Raw genomic sequence first — 13,464 nt, forward strand, 5'->3', positions numbered from 1 at the left:
TATGATCAAAAGAGGTTTCACTACAGTACACTAGTGCTAGTATATTTTTTTATTAGCAAAGTTCAGAAGATAGAATATTATGGTCATGGATGGCTACAATTAGAAATTCACTCCGATTCCTCCTTATTTATTCCCCTTGTTATTCATTTTCTCCAACAGATAACAGTGCAAGGACTGTCTTCAACATTACATTTTTAAAAAAAAAATTGTTCTCCTTATCACTTTATTAGTCTGTTTCAACCACCAAAAACAATCAGGTCAAAGCCAATTGGTAACCAGGGCAAGTACAGCAGCAAATTTACATCAGGTTTAACAAGGAAGGCTATGGATCATCCTTAAACAACAAACAAGAAGCGAGCTGTCCTGTCCAGCAAAAGAACAGCAGCTCCAGCAGTGCCTCTATCCTCTAGTCCTTTTCTCGTCTACTGTACTATACAGCCATCTCAAGGCCTACGGGGATGGAAATTCGGCAAATTTCCCTCGGAGGGGGAAATATGACAACCTAAAAATTGGATTCACAAGGAAGGTGGCAGATGTTCTGTTGCTTCTCTGCAATATGGACAGAAAATTTCCTGTTGTGTGGTTTCAGTTTCTTTGCACCATACATGTATGACAACCTAAAAATTGGATTCACAAGGAAGGTGGCAGATGTTCTGTTGCTTCTCTGCAATATGGACGGAACATTTCCTGTTGTGTGGTTTCAGTTTCCTTGCACCATACATGTATGACAACCTAAAAATTGGATTCACAAGGAAGATGGCAGGTGTTCTGTTGCTTCTCTGCACTAAATTTCCTGTTGTCTGGTTTCAGTTTCTTTGCACCATACATGTTAACCAGGTGAAAGGTAGGTTATCCTCTGGAACCCACCATGGTTTTCTTCTCCTCTATTGATTCTCTGGACTTGCTCTCATCTTCGATCATCGCCTTCTTGGCAAGCTCGTAGCCTGCAAAGTTCATTGCACCAAGAGGGGCAATCCAGAAGAAGCGGGGGATCGCACCCTTAAAAAGCCCAAGTGGACCCTCATTTCTAAGGATGGAGAAGACTATCATCTGCATAGACACTGGTGTGCCTGGAGGGGCAGTCATCATCCGCGTCTTCATCACGTCAAATGGAGTGGTCACTATTGCCGCAAGTCCTCCAGACAATGCTCCCACTGCCACTGTTTCCCATGCTTCCAAGTCTCTCTTCAAAACATGCTGTGCTGCCTGCAAAACCAAGGCGGACATCATTAAATATGTCAATAAGCAAGGCATAGTGGTACTGACATGACAGATACAGCTATTATTTACAAATTATGACAATCAAAACCACTAGTGGCACTAGTAATGTCAAGGGCGTCGAACCCTCGACGCGCAGGGCCTCGGCTACGAAGCTCGTAGCCTTCGGCCGTCTTCTCCGGTGAGGTTATGCCCCTCTACCGCAGGCTTGAGATTAGATGGGAGATAGGATAATAATCTTGCTTAAATCCCTCAAGTCCGGTTACAATAATATATATATAGCCTTGCGGCTGCCAACAAAAGGAAAACCAACTCCTACTCTTAAGGTAACAAATAGATGCTAATAATAATAAGGAAACTAATCCTGATAACTTTCCAACTGAGGCCTCCTAGCCACGTCACGCATGACCGGCCTCGCTGGGCGCGTTTCGCGCCTGGGCCGCGCGCTCGGCCGCCCTGCGAATGTCGCGGGCGCGCCTGCGCCGGGCGTACACCCGCCCGCACATGACATCTCTCCCCGCCTCGAAGTCCAGCTCGTCCTCGAGCTGAAACGAAGGAAACCGAGTGCGGAAATCGTCGAGGTCTTCCCAGGAGGCTGCAGCGGGGTCGTGACCCTCCCATTCGACGAGGACTTGGCGAACTCCACGAGCCAGGCGGCCCTGGGTCACCCGCGATGGCGCAGGCACGACGGCACCGTTGGAGAGGGGCGGCAACGCCGGTGGAGCAGCTGGCGGTAACCCCACAAACTTCTTGAGGACGCCCACGTGGAACACATCGTGGAGACGGGCATCCGGTGGTAGCTCCAGGCGCACGGCCGCCTCATTGATGACCTCGGTGACCTTATACGGGCCAACGAAGCGCGGCTTCAGCTTGCCACGCACCGCACGGGGCATGGACGCAGCAGGACGCTGCCGGAGACGCAGCAGCGCCCAGTCCCCAACGGTGAAGACGACGCGACGATGATGCTGATCGTAGACGCGCTTCTGGACCGCCTGGGCCTGCTCTAGACGGACACGAATGTCGTCCAGGAAGGCGGCCCTCTCCTCCATCTCTTGAGCGACGGCCGCGACCCGAGCTGCGCCCTGCTCGTAGGACCGAATGGTCGGCGGGTCTCTGCCGTAAACCACGCGGAATGGGGTCTCACGCAGGGACGACTGATAGGCGGTGTTGTAGGTGTACTCCGCCCACGGCAGCCACCGGATCCACTGGCGGGGGCGATCGCCGGTGAAACATCGCAGGTACATGACGATGACCCGATTGGCGGCCTCCGTCTGGCCGTCCGTCTGTGGGTGGAAGGCGGAGGACATGTATAGCTTTGTCCCGGTGAGGCGCATGAGCTCCTGCCAGAACGCCGATGTGAAGACTGGGTCGCGGTCCGACGTGATGGACTGCGGCACCCCGTGGAGGCGGACGATGTCGGCGAAGAAGGCGTTGGCGACGGACTCGGCAGTGTAGGGATGTGCCAAAGGAATAAAATGGCAGTACTTGCTGAAGCGATCCACCACGGAGAGGATGACCGTCTTGCCCTGGACCTTGGGAAGCGCCTCGATGAAGTCGATGCCAAGGTCGGCCCAGACCGCCGATGGCACCGGCAGCGGCTGCAGCAGGCCGACCGGCTGCAGGTGGTCAGCCTTGTACTGCTGGCAGGTGACGCAGGCCTTGACGAATTCCTGCACCAAAGCACGCATGTTGGGAAAATGAAAGTCGCGGCGGAGGCGATGGAGGGTGCGGTGGATCCCCTCGTGACCGTCATTGTGGACGGCGGCCACAATCTCCTGCAGCAGCGGCGACGCCGGCGGGATGTACAGGCGCCCTGCATGGGCGACCATGCCATCCACCAGCGCCCACGGCGCAGAACGGGCGCCCGACCGTAGCTCGTCGTGCATGGCGACCAAGGCCGGATCCGTGGCCTGGGCGTGACGGAGGCGGTCGACGAAGTCAAAGCGAGGAGCGGAGATGGCCAGCAGCGACCCGTCCTCCTGATCGCGCCGCGAGAGAGCGTCGGCGACGACGTTGGTGGCGCCTGACCGGTATTCCACCGAGAAATCGAACCCGAGGAGCTTGCCGACCCAATGATGTTGGGGATCGTAGCGAGGCGCTGGTCGAGGAGGTACTTGAGGCTGTAGTGATCTGTCTGGACTATGAAGCGCCGCCCCCAAAGGTACGGCCGCCAGTGCCGGACCGCCTGGACCAGCCCGATCAGTTCGCGCTCGTATGCGGCGAGCGAGGAGTGGCGGGGCGCCACCGGCCGGCTGAAGAACGCGACGGGGTGGCCCTCCTGGACCAGCACGTCGCCGAACCCGGACGTAGAGGCGTCACACTCGACGATGAAGGGCTTGTCGAAGTCGGGCATGGCGAGCACGGGCGCCGTCGTCACAGCGGCCTTGAGAGCCGCGAACGCCGCTGCGGTGGAGTCGTCCCACGAGAAGCCATCCTTCTTGAGCAGGCCCGTCAGCGGTGCCGCAATTGTCCCATAATTGTGGACGAACTTGCGGTAGTATCCGGCGAGGCCGAGGAAGCCGCGCACCGCCCGGGGGGAGCGAGGCGTGGGCCAGTCAACGATCGCCTGGACCTTCGCCGGGTCCATGGCCACCCCAGCCGCCGAGATGATGTGGCCGAGGTATGCCACGCTGAGCGCCCCGAAGGAGCACTTGGACCGCTTGACGAACAACTGGTGGCGGCGGAGTGTATCGAGGACGGTCCGGAGGTGTCGCAGATGGTCCGCCCACGTCGTGCTGTAGATCAAAATATCGTCAAAAAATACCAGAACGAAGCGGCGGAGGAACGGCTGGAGCACATCATTCATCAGGGCTTGAAAGGTCGCCGGGGCGTTGCACAGACCGAACGCCATGACCAGGAACTCGTACAAGCCGTCATGGGTGCGGAACGCCGTCTTGTGGATGTCCTCTGGGCGCATGCGGACTTGGTGATAGCCCGAGCGCAGGTCCAGCTTGGAGAAGAACTGAGCCCCGTGGAGCTCGTCGACCACCGGGATGGGAAAAGCATCCTTGACTGTCCGCGCGTTCAGCGCCCTGTAGTCGACGCAGAAACGCCACGACCCGTCCGGTTTCTTGACGAGGAGGACGGGCGACGAGAACGGGGAGTCGCTCCGGCGGACGATGCCCTGCTCCATCATGGCGACGCACTGGCATTCCAGTTCATCCTTGTGGGCCGCCGAGTACCGGTAGGGTCGGACGGCCACCGGTTGCGCGTCCGGCTTGAGCATGATGCGATGGTCGTGCGCGCGCACAGGGGGCAGACCGGTCGGGTCGGCGAAGACCCCCCCCCCCCCCGTACGCGAGCAGCAGCGTCTCGAGGAGGGAGTCGGTGTCGAGTGTCGCGCGCAGTGCCAGAGACGACGGTGGGGCGACGCTGGTCCAGGAGAAAGTGCGGCCGCGGCGCTGAAACGACAGGCGCTGGCGGCTGAGGTCCCAGACGACGGCCCCGAGCGCGCCGAGCCAGTGTGTGCCGAGGACGATGTCGTACCCTGCCAACGGCATGACGTAGAGGTCGGCAGGGAACGACTCGCCGTCGACGCGCAGGGGCGCGGCGCGGAGGACGCCCGCGCACGCGACGCGCTCCCCGTTGGCGACCAGCGCCGTAAGGCGGGGGCGCTGGTGGAGGGGCAGGCCGGAGCGCCTTGCTGCGTCTTCCGCGATGTAGTTGTGCGTGCTGCCCGAGTCGAGGAGAGCCACGAGCCTAAGGGACCCCAGGCCCACCGTGATCTGCATGGTGCCCGCCATCGGCACCCCGGCCAGCGCCTGCAGGGAGAAACAGGGCGCCGCGGCGTTGTCCACGACGGCGGCGTCCTCGCCCTCTGCTTCCAGTTCGACCCCTTCGACGAAGAAGATGCGCCTGCAGAAGCGGTTATGGCCACGGGTGTACCTCTCATTGCAGTTGAAGCACAAACCGAGGCGACGGCGGTCGGCCATCTCCTCCTGCGTAAGACGGCGCTGGGAGCCCTCGGGTCGGCCCGGCTGCGCAGCCGCCGGCGGTGCAGGGAGAGCCAGGAGGGACGGCGGGCCCGGCAGGCCGGCTCTGGCCGCGGCCGGTGGAGGCGGTGGTGGCCCGCGCGCGCCTGCTCTCGGGGGAGGAAGCGCCGGTCGGTCCAGCTCCATTAATTCGACCTGGCGGGCGAGGCTGATAGCGGCGACGAGGGTGTCCGGATGATGGATCCGGACGGCGTTGCTGAGCGGAGGTCCGAGGCCGCCGGTGAAGAGTTGGACTCGCTGCGCCTCGTCGAGCCGGCCAGCGCGAGGGATCAGGGCCTGGAACCGGTTGGCATACTCCTCCACGGCGCCGGAGCGGCGGCACTGCGCCAACTCAAACATGGGGGCCGAGCGCAGGGGGGGACCGAAGCGCAGGTCCAGGAGATCCTTGAAATTCCCCCAGGATGGCGTGCCTTCGTCCTCCTGCAGCTGGATGAACCACAGCTGTGCGGCGTCGTCCAAGTGGTAGGCCGCCATGCGCACTCGCTCCTCCGGCATGGTGAGATGTTGCCGGAAGTACGCCTCGCACTTGTGGAGGAACGGCATGGGGTCGGACGTGCCATCATAGTGGGGAAAATCCCACTTCTTGTGCTTCGGATGGAACTCGAGATCGCGCTGATTGTTGGCGCGACGGTTGTCGGAGCTCTCAGCCGTGGGCGCCTTCTCCTTGAGTGAGGCGACATCGGCCTCCAGGGTGGAGATCTTGGCGGACACCTTCTTCATCTCGTTGAAGAGATCGGTCAGGGAAGGCTCGGCCATGGTCGGCGACTGACTGGGCGCGGAGGGTGGGCTGTTGGTGGGCGGCGGCTGGTGGCGGGAGGGTGCTGGCGCGGCGGGCTGTGAACGCGAAGAGGATGAGCGGCTGACCACTGATACCAGGCTGTCAAGGGCGTCGAACCCTCGACGCGCAGGGCCTCGGCTACGAAGCTCGTAGCCTTCGGCCGTCTTCTCCGGTGAGGTTATGCCCCTCTACCGCAGGCTTGAGATTAGATGGGAGATAGGATAATAATCTTGCTTAAATCCCTCAAGTCCGGTTACAATAATATATATATAGCCTTGCGGCTGCCAACAAAAGGAAAACCAACTCCTACTCTTAAGGTAACAAATAGATGCTAATAATAATAAGGAAACTAATCCTGATAACTTTCCAACTGAGGCCTCCTAGCCACGTCACGCATGACCGGCCTCGCTGGGCGCGTTTCGCGCCTGGGCCGCGCGCTCGGCCGCCCTGCGAATGTCGCGGGCGCGCCTGCGCCGGGCGTACACCCGCCCGCACATGACAAGTAAGTGGTAACTGACTAAATGAGTGAAAATTTCTACCCCTAACGCAGCTCCATTTGGTACCAACTTTCATGTGTAACAAAGAAATAAATCAAGCCGCAGGTATTTACATATGCAAGTAACAAACTTCCATTAGGCTGCCTTTCTAGAGTCAGAGGAATGGTAAATTTTTTTGGGGGGTTTTCCAAACTGTAGAACTGATAATAAGCTCAAAATCAGCCAAAGGTAGTATCTGACTTGTTAACAACATAGGGATTTGAGAATGCCACTTGAAGGTCTGGTGAAAACATAGAATCAATAAAAAACTGAGGATACCTTCTTAGCCTCTGCATAGAGGCACATTCCAGCAACATAGAACGGAACCTCGCGACAGAGTGTGGCCCCAGTGCCACGAAAAAATCCCTTTGGGCCATCTTGTCGCATGGTGCCAACAATTGCCTCCCCTACATTGTTGAAGATTCCAGCTTGCAAACGCTGCTTAAGAACCTCACAAGGTATACGGACTGCAGTCCCTAGGACTGTGCTGCAGAAGGAAGCCATTGATTGCACCTATGGAACAAAAAGCCAATCATCAAGCAATTCCACAAAGCACAACAATTATTGTGGAGACCAGAAAGTTTCTGTTACAAATACTAAGTTCTGTTCTATCATGAGATTTATAAGGTGCTCCAGGTCCCTTTATTATAGAGAATATAGAGTTTGCACAAGTACTGGAGTAGTAAATCATACCTGAATCTCTGGAAGTGTCGGAGCGACATTAATTAATACAAGCTTGCTTGCTTCAAAGATTCCTGTCCTCAAACCATGGCTGCAAAAGACAGGATTTGAGTTTTGTAGCCTACAAAGAATTTTACATATAAACCAATTAAATAGCACAGACCTTGAAAACTGGCCGAGAATTGCTGGGATAGAACCTCGATACAATCCCTGAAGCCCAATTTGTGGAAGCTTTGAAATGAGCTCTGGGAATGAGAGTGTAGATGCTTGGACACGTGTCTGATACAGCAAAAAAGATAAAGAATTGAATTTGGGTATTTTGGTCGGTAGACTGAACTGTTATCTTAAACTAATCCATGAGGTTACAGATAATGCCTTGGCAAACCACATGCTTATTGATTTGTGATGGGCAATCATAGTCATAATAAAGGAATATCTATACACAGAGAGCTCCTAATTAAAATGTGCTTTATTGAATCACTTGTTTGAACTAAAATGGTATAAACAAGCATGGTACTGTACCTTCATTGAATCAATAGGATGCAGCAGAGAGGTAGAGAGCGCACTTGCAAGACCTCCAGCTAAAGCAGACTTCAAAACACTTCCTGTGGATATTTCTATAGGTGGGGGAACAGCAACAACAGTAGCAGCTTCAAACCAGATGTTCCTGAATGCATTTGTAAGTGAAGAAAAGGTAAGATGGAAAAGAGAGCACCATATAATGTTGAAAGATAGTCAGAATTGGTGATAGTTGCAGAGTCACAATTCACTAAAGCCAATTCAAGCACAAGTTTCTTCTAACAGGATACATCAGACATACCGAGGATCATCCTCAAGGCGTTCTGAAGGAAGTAGAAGCATGAAGTTCCGGAAATGGCCATATGAGATTGATGCTTTTGAATCAGAATTTAGATACCGTAGCATGGCAATGGCATTATCTTCATTGGCCGGAAGTCCAGCACCTTTCAAGGAAGTCAAAATTTGATGCTTGTGAAGTGTTCCAGACTTGCTCAAACACAACGTGGTATATGCTCGGAGAATGGTTGCCTCCTTCTGTTCCATCAAGGATAAAAATTGCTTCCACCCAATTGATTTCGAAAAGAAGTTGCTGCTTGTATGGCGGAACAATTCTCTAGCATACCTCCTTGGTAACCGCCTCTTCCTCATTGCAATTTCGAGATCTTCTAGAGTGACTTGGCCATCACCATCTCTGTCTAACCCTTCAAAGAATCGCTTTCCTGCAGCAGCAGAACATCAGCTACAAATATCACCTTATGATCCAGCTAATACATAAAAAGAGCAACCTTTTCATAAGTATCACTATGTTATGCAGAATGCTGAATTGCTGAGGCACCGATTAGAGCCATAGTTTGAAAATCCTATGATGGATATAGACCGTATCTTGACCAAAAGTGTACTAACAGGAAAAATAACAGATGGATCAATTAAAATGTCTGATAGGAATATCTTTGATAGTAGTCACCTAAATTTTCTAGATACAGTGGTACAATAATGGATAACATCAGTACAGATTTTAGAATTTGCATATTTGAATAAGTCTAGTGATTAAATTGTGCACAATAAGAACTTCGACATAAAAACTGGCATTTCAGCCTTCTACAGAGGACTGACGGTCACTGATCTAATTTGGTGATTCCCCCAACTGGTGCCATATGGTAAAATCGATGCATGATTGGCAATTGCAGACCATGAGCCTACATACTGAAATGAGGACACCTCTCTGTTCGAAAATGAAAAATGATGTTACCTTCAATTTCTGCATATCTGAAGAAGTCTTGCACTGAGAAAAGCTTCTTCTTGTCAGGATGTGCATCTGCCGATGTTGATGATCTGCTCACCAGCTGCGGGACTAATTCAATGAGTTCTGTCAGTGAAACTGCCGACAGCGTAGACCGCAGACGCTCCACATTCGACAAAGGAATGTTAAGCAGCCGGGCAGGCAATATCTGTGCTGGCTGCTGTGTACCACTAGCATTGTCCACTGCCTCGCTGTCCCCAATTCCACCACCATCCTCCTGGTCGCTATCCCCAATTCCACCACCATCCTCCTGGTCGCTTACTGGTGCTGGTGCAGGGACAGGGGACGCACCACCCATGATCCTTGCTCGTGGCGGCAGTGCCCCAACCTTTGCAAAGCCCAGGTTGGAAAGGAACCCATCGAAATCGGCCCTCTTCCCATCGATTATCTTCCTGAGAACCACAAATTGCTCGAGCTGTCGGGTAGCCAAACCAAATTCTTCACCTTTCTGCCTGCAGGCATCCTCCAGCAAGTGCAGGTTGTGGGCGAAGGCGTCGAACGCAATGCAGAGCAGGAGCTCCAGTTGCTGCTTCGGGGTGGCGCCATTGCTGTGATCCCAGTGGAGCGGCGGGGATTGTTTGCCTCCCCGTCGCTTGGGCTTGAAGCACCTGGCGAATGACTTGAGGGGCTTGTGGAGGAAGTTGGTGACGACGACGTGGAGGTGGAGCAGGCAGTCGGCCTCGGGTTCCTTGGGGATGGGATTGGGACCGGAATGGGATCCGGGGATGTGGATGACGGGAAGGTGAAGGTGAGCGATGGCGCCACGGGTGGCTGCGAGGAAGGCTTCTAAGGGGCGGTCGGGCGCCATGGGCATCAGGGACAGGCACTAGGTGGTGGTTGCTGTCCGGTGGCGGTGGACTCCGGCGAGCGGCGGGGAAGGCATAGCAGCAACCAGCAAGGCGATCACTCAGAGGAGTTCTGAGTGGGCGACAGCCGGGTTCTTCTTCCAGTGAAGGAGACGAGAGTAGCGAGCGGTGGGCAGGCGGCTGTGGAGGCCGGCCGTGGCCGGCGGTGACGAGAGGGCCGAGGTGGAGCTGTAGCAGTTGCAGACGAGACGGGAGGTGGAGAAGCGGCGAGCCGCGAGACCATGAGAAATTGAGGAAACTGCAGAATTAAATTAATTTCTTGAGGAAAATTGAAATGAATTACGATATTCAGATGGATCTGCTTTTTTGGTATTTGTTTGTGTTCACTTGTTCAGGATAACTGGGAGAACATGCTTTGCTTTATTTTTGAAAGATAGAGTACTTTTAAAAAACATTTTAGAAAATTTCTAAATATTTTTAAATTGAGAAAAAATTTGTTATGCTACCTAATTGACCGCAGCAATGCCAATTGGTGACCAAAAATAAATGTCTAGCTTTTATTTTTACAAAAAAATAAAGGTCCCTCTTCAAAGCTGTATTAGGAGAGCTTGATTTTAAGGTTTATACTAGGTAAAGATGTCAAACATTTATTACGTTAGAAATAATTTGAGGCTTATTATGCGCCATCAATAGATTTATTATTAGGGTAAGAGTACATGGCTTATTATGGGCCATCAATAGATTTATTATTAGGGTAGGAGATATTATATAGAGATATTTACGTGTATGGCCTTTAAAAAAATATGGCTTTCTTCGATGGCTATGGCCTTCCGTAGGGTCACCGGTTAGCTTTCCCATTAGTAGACACGCGAAATGACTAAAATACTTTTGCTTGTTTTGATCTCTTTCTCTGTTTCTACCGCAGCACAAAGAGGGTGGGGGAAAAACACCAAGCGAGCGAGCATGGAGGAGGGCGCCGACGGGATCTCCGGCCAGGGGCCTCCGTCGGATCCACGGCCAGCCGGCCCCCCTCCCACCCTTGGCCGGGGCCTCTTTCGCCTCGAGGTGCTCCAATCGCTCTCCCTCGCCCACAGCAAAGTCTCCGGCAACGTCCCCGCCAAGCTCGCCGGCCTCCCGGCACTCCAGACGCTGGACGTCAACGCCAACCGGCGCCATCTCGGAGGGGCTCTTCGGCCGCTCCACTCCCTACGCGACGTCTTGCTCACCAGCAACGCCTTCTCCGTCTGATGGCTGAGCAGGTGAGGCGGTCCCATGCATGGCCGAGCGCTAAGGCCTGTCGCCCTCCCCGTGCACACACGCACGCAGGTGCGCTGCTGTGCTTGCGCCGAATCGAACATGCGGCCGAGCAATGCCTATGGTGAACACGTGATGTCATCTGGCCGTTTTTCTCAGAAAAATAAATCCCAGATACACCAGAAATACTATGCATACCTGTGGACCTGAGCCATTCATCTTCTGATATGCGGTCAAGATTAAAAGGGCCTCTACCCTTTCACCCAGTCCACAGAACAGTCCATGCAATCTTGCATTCTAACTCTGGAAACGGTAGAGGCAGCAATGTCATTTTATCCCACACTTAACACCGTCGATAGCCTGAATTGGATGGAAGACCACTAAAGGAAGATATTTTCGTTTTCAGGCCATACACATAAGTTCAAGAAAGAAAAAGACCAAGACGCATTTTTTTAAGGCCACACAGGTATCTCTATTATATATCCCCTTGCTGTTACAAGGATAAAATGGATGCGTGGCTAAACAGAGAACTTCCTAACACGTAGATGTAAATGCTAACATTAATGGTAATAAATAATATAATTTTTTTACATAAAAAAGTATCACTACCAGTTAAGTGGACCTTTTTCTAAGAAAAAGAATGGACCCACATCAACGATATGGATAAGTGTGGCAGAACCGCCTAATCTAATGCCTCCCAGAAGTCCTTATCTTCCATTAGACACTAAGCATTCAGGGGAGAACACTAAATTACTCGGTTCCGTCGGGCACACCCCAAGGGAAACCCCGAAAATCCACATTTTTACCATCAGGATCACAAAAGAAGAGAATAAAGCTTACATCATTCTTAACCATTTCTTACATCACTTTTAATACAACATCAGAGTATAATATTTATGATTACAACAGCGGAATATAATCATATTATCAAAGTTATAAACAATTTAATTGAACAGCGGAATATAAACATGTGATCAGAATTACAGCGGAAAGAAATATCCAATCATGACATGATGAAGTATTGATATATAAACTACGACAATAGATTATGAAACTTTCATTTATAAAAGTATTTGGTGAAAGTTATAAACAACAACTATGATCGCAGCGTAAAGGAATCCTCGCTGAGCCCACTAGGAGGTATCCACACACAAGGGTCAACTCTAGCATCCACCTGTCACCTGCAACAGGGGGAATAAAACCCTGAGTACTCAATTATACTCAGCAAGACTTATCCGACAGGAAGAAAGAAAAGACTTCAAGGATATGCAAGGCTATCTGGCTTGTGGGTTTATTGTAATTGCAGAAAGCATTACTAAACGTGCGTCCTTATATTCGATTTTTATTAATAGCCGCATTGGTTCATTAACTAACCATTCTATGTAAGCACATGTACTACTTTCAAGCAGGTGGTAAGCAATCAGATTTTCTTTTTCCATCTTCCATCTTTCATCTTCAGTTCTTACTACGGTGCTAGACACGAAACAAACCGTACTGGATCGTCTGGCGATTCGCGAATCAATGCCCTCAGCTGGGTACCCCAAAAACACACGCCTCACTGGTACCTCGGGCACAAGCAGTACCAACCCATCACCCTCCTGTCCTGAGTGTCCAGGTCCCTGTCTAAACTGGGACTCCAAGCCCCTGCCCCTGAGTTCCGGACTCAGTGCGGTGCAAGGACCTCTGTCGATGTTTTACCACCAATAGCCTGCCCCGAGGGTCCCCGGGACAGTATGTTCGGGCTCCGGCGTATGCAGAACTCGACGGTTAACGCAGGAGACAGTCGATTTATCCTGGTCCAGGCCCTCGATCGTAGATCGAGTAATAACCCTACGTCCAGTCGACGTTAGCCTTTGCGTTGGATTGATTGTGATATGTTGTGTTGTATAATTGTCGTCCCCCTCATCCAGGAGCCCTGCCCTCCTTTATATAGTCAGGAGGCCAGAGTCCTAGTCGGTTTATAATGAGAGTTACTAGTAGGATTACTGAATAGTACTACTACTAGGATTACAAGGGAAGGATCCTAGTTGGACTAGATCTTCTCTCTCCTTTGTGGGGTATCCTATGGGTCCCGTATCGACAAGCCCCCGAGCACTTCATGGTTGAGCTCTGAAAGTCTCGTTTTGCTCTTTCAGGTCTTGATGAGTAGTAACAAACGTCATCCGAGTGCTTTCTGGAGTGAAACCTTGTAGCGCTTCTTGGGACCTTCGAGTGGTGAGTGCTTTTTTGAAGAAAAAGTATGTCCATCTGGTTGTAGCCCCCGAGCCTCTTGCTATTTGGAACAAGTAGCTGGAGGATCTTGTCTTGAAGTTGCTCTGTTTGTTCGTTGAAGTTTTATCAAAAAGAACTCGAATATGGCTCGTTCTGGGTTCTTTTTGTC

At 52.3% G+C, this 13,464-nt stretch overlaps 1 protein-coding gene across 1 annotated transcript; it reads right to left on the bottom strand.

The window, feature by feature from the left end:
• Window positions 1-140: 140 nt before the first annotated feature.
• LOC136504560 (uncharacterized) lies at window positions 141-10,300 on the bottom strand. The gene is made up of 7 exons (XM_066499499.1): window positions 8,974-10,300; window positions 8,026-8,443; window positions 7,728-7,872; window positions 7,369-7,484; window positions 7,218-7,296; window positions 6,804-7,037; window positions 141-1,206 (listed from the first exon to the last, which is right to left on the bottom strand). Exons 1-7 carry the CDS (start codon window positions 9,836-9,838, stop codon window positions 850-852), a joined length of 2,214 nt encoding a protein of 737 aa, XP_066355596.1. The 5' UTR covers window positions 9,839-10,300; the 3' UTR covers window positions 141-849.
• Between the last annotated feature and the right edge of the window lie 3,164 nt (window positions 10,301-13,464).

This window comes from Miscanthus floridulus, chromosome 14 (assembly GCF_019320115.1).
Source record: "Miscanthus floridulus cultivar M001 chromosome 14, ASM1932011v1, whole genome shotgun sequence".
Lineage (NCBI taxonomy): Eukaryota > Viridiplantae > Streptophyta > Magnoliopsida > Poales > Poaceae > Miscanthus > Miscanthus floridulus.

What these genes read in the sequence shown, in the direction of transcription:
- LOC136504560 (XM_066499499.1), bottom strand. Translation starts at nt 9,838, where the DNA reads ATGCCCATGGCGCCCGACCGCCCCTTAGAAGCCTTCCTCGCAGCCACC. An exon ending in CAGATATGCAGAAATTGAAG is followed by an intron (nt 8,444 to 8,973) that starts GTAACATCATTT and finishes CTGCTGCTGCAG; the next exon opens with GAAAGCGATTCTTTGAAGGG. An exon ending in TCTATGCAGAGGCTAAGAAG is followed by an intron (nt 1,207 to 6,803) that starts GTATCCTCAGTT and finishes TTGGTTTTGCAG; the next exon opens with GCAGCACAGCATGTTTTGAA.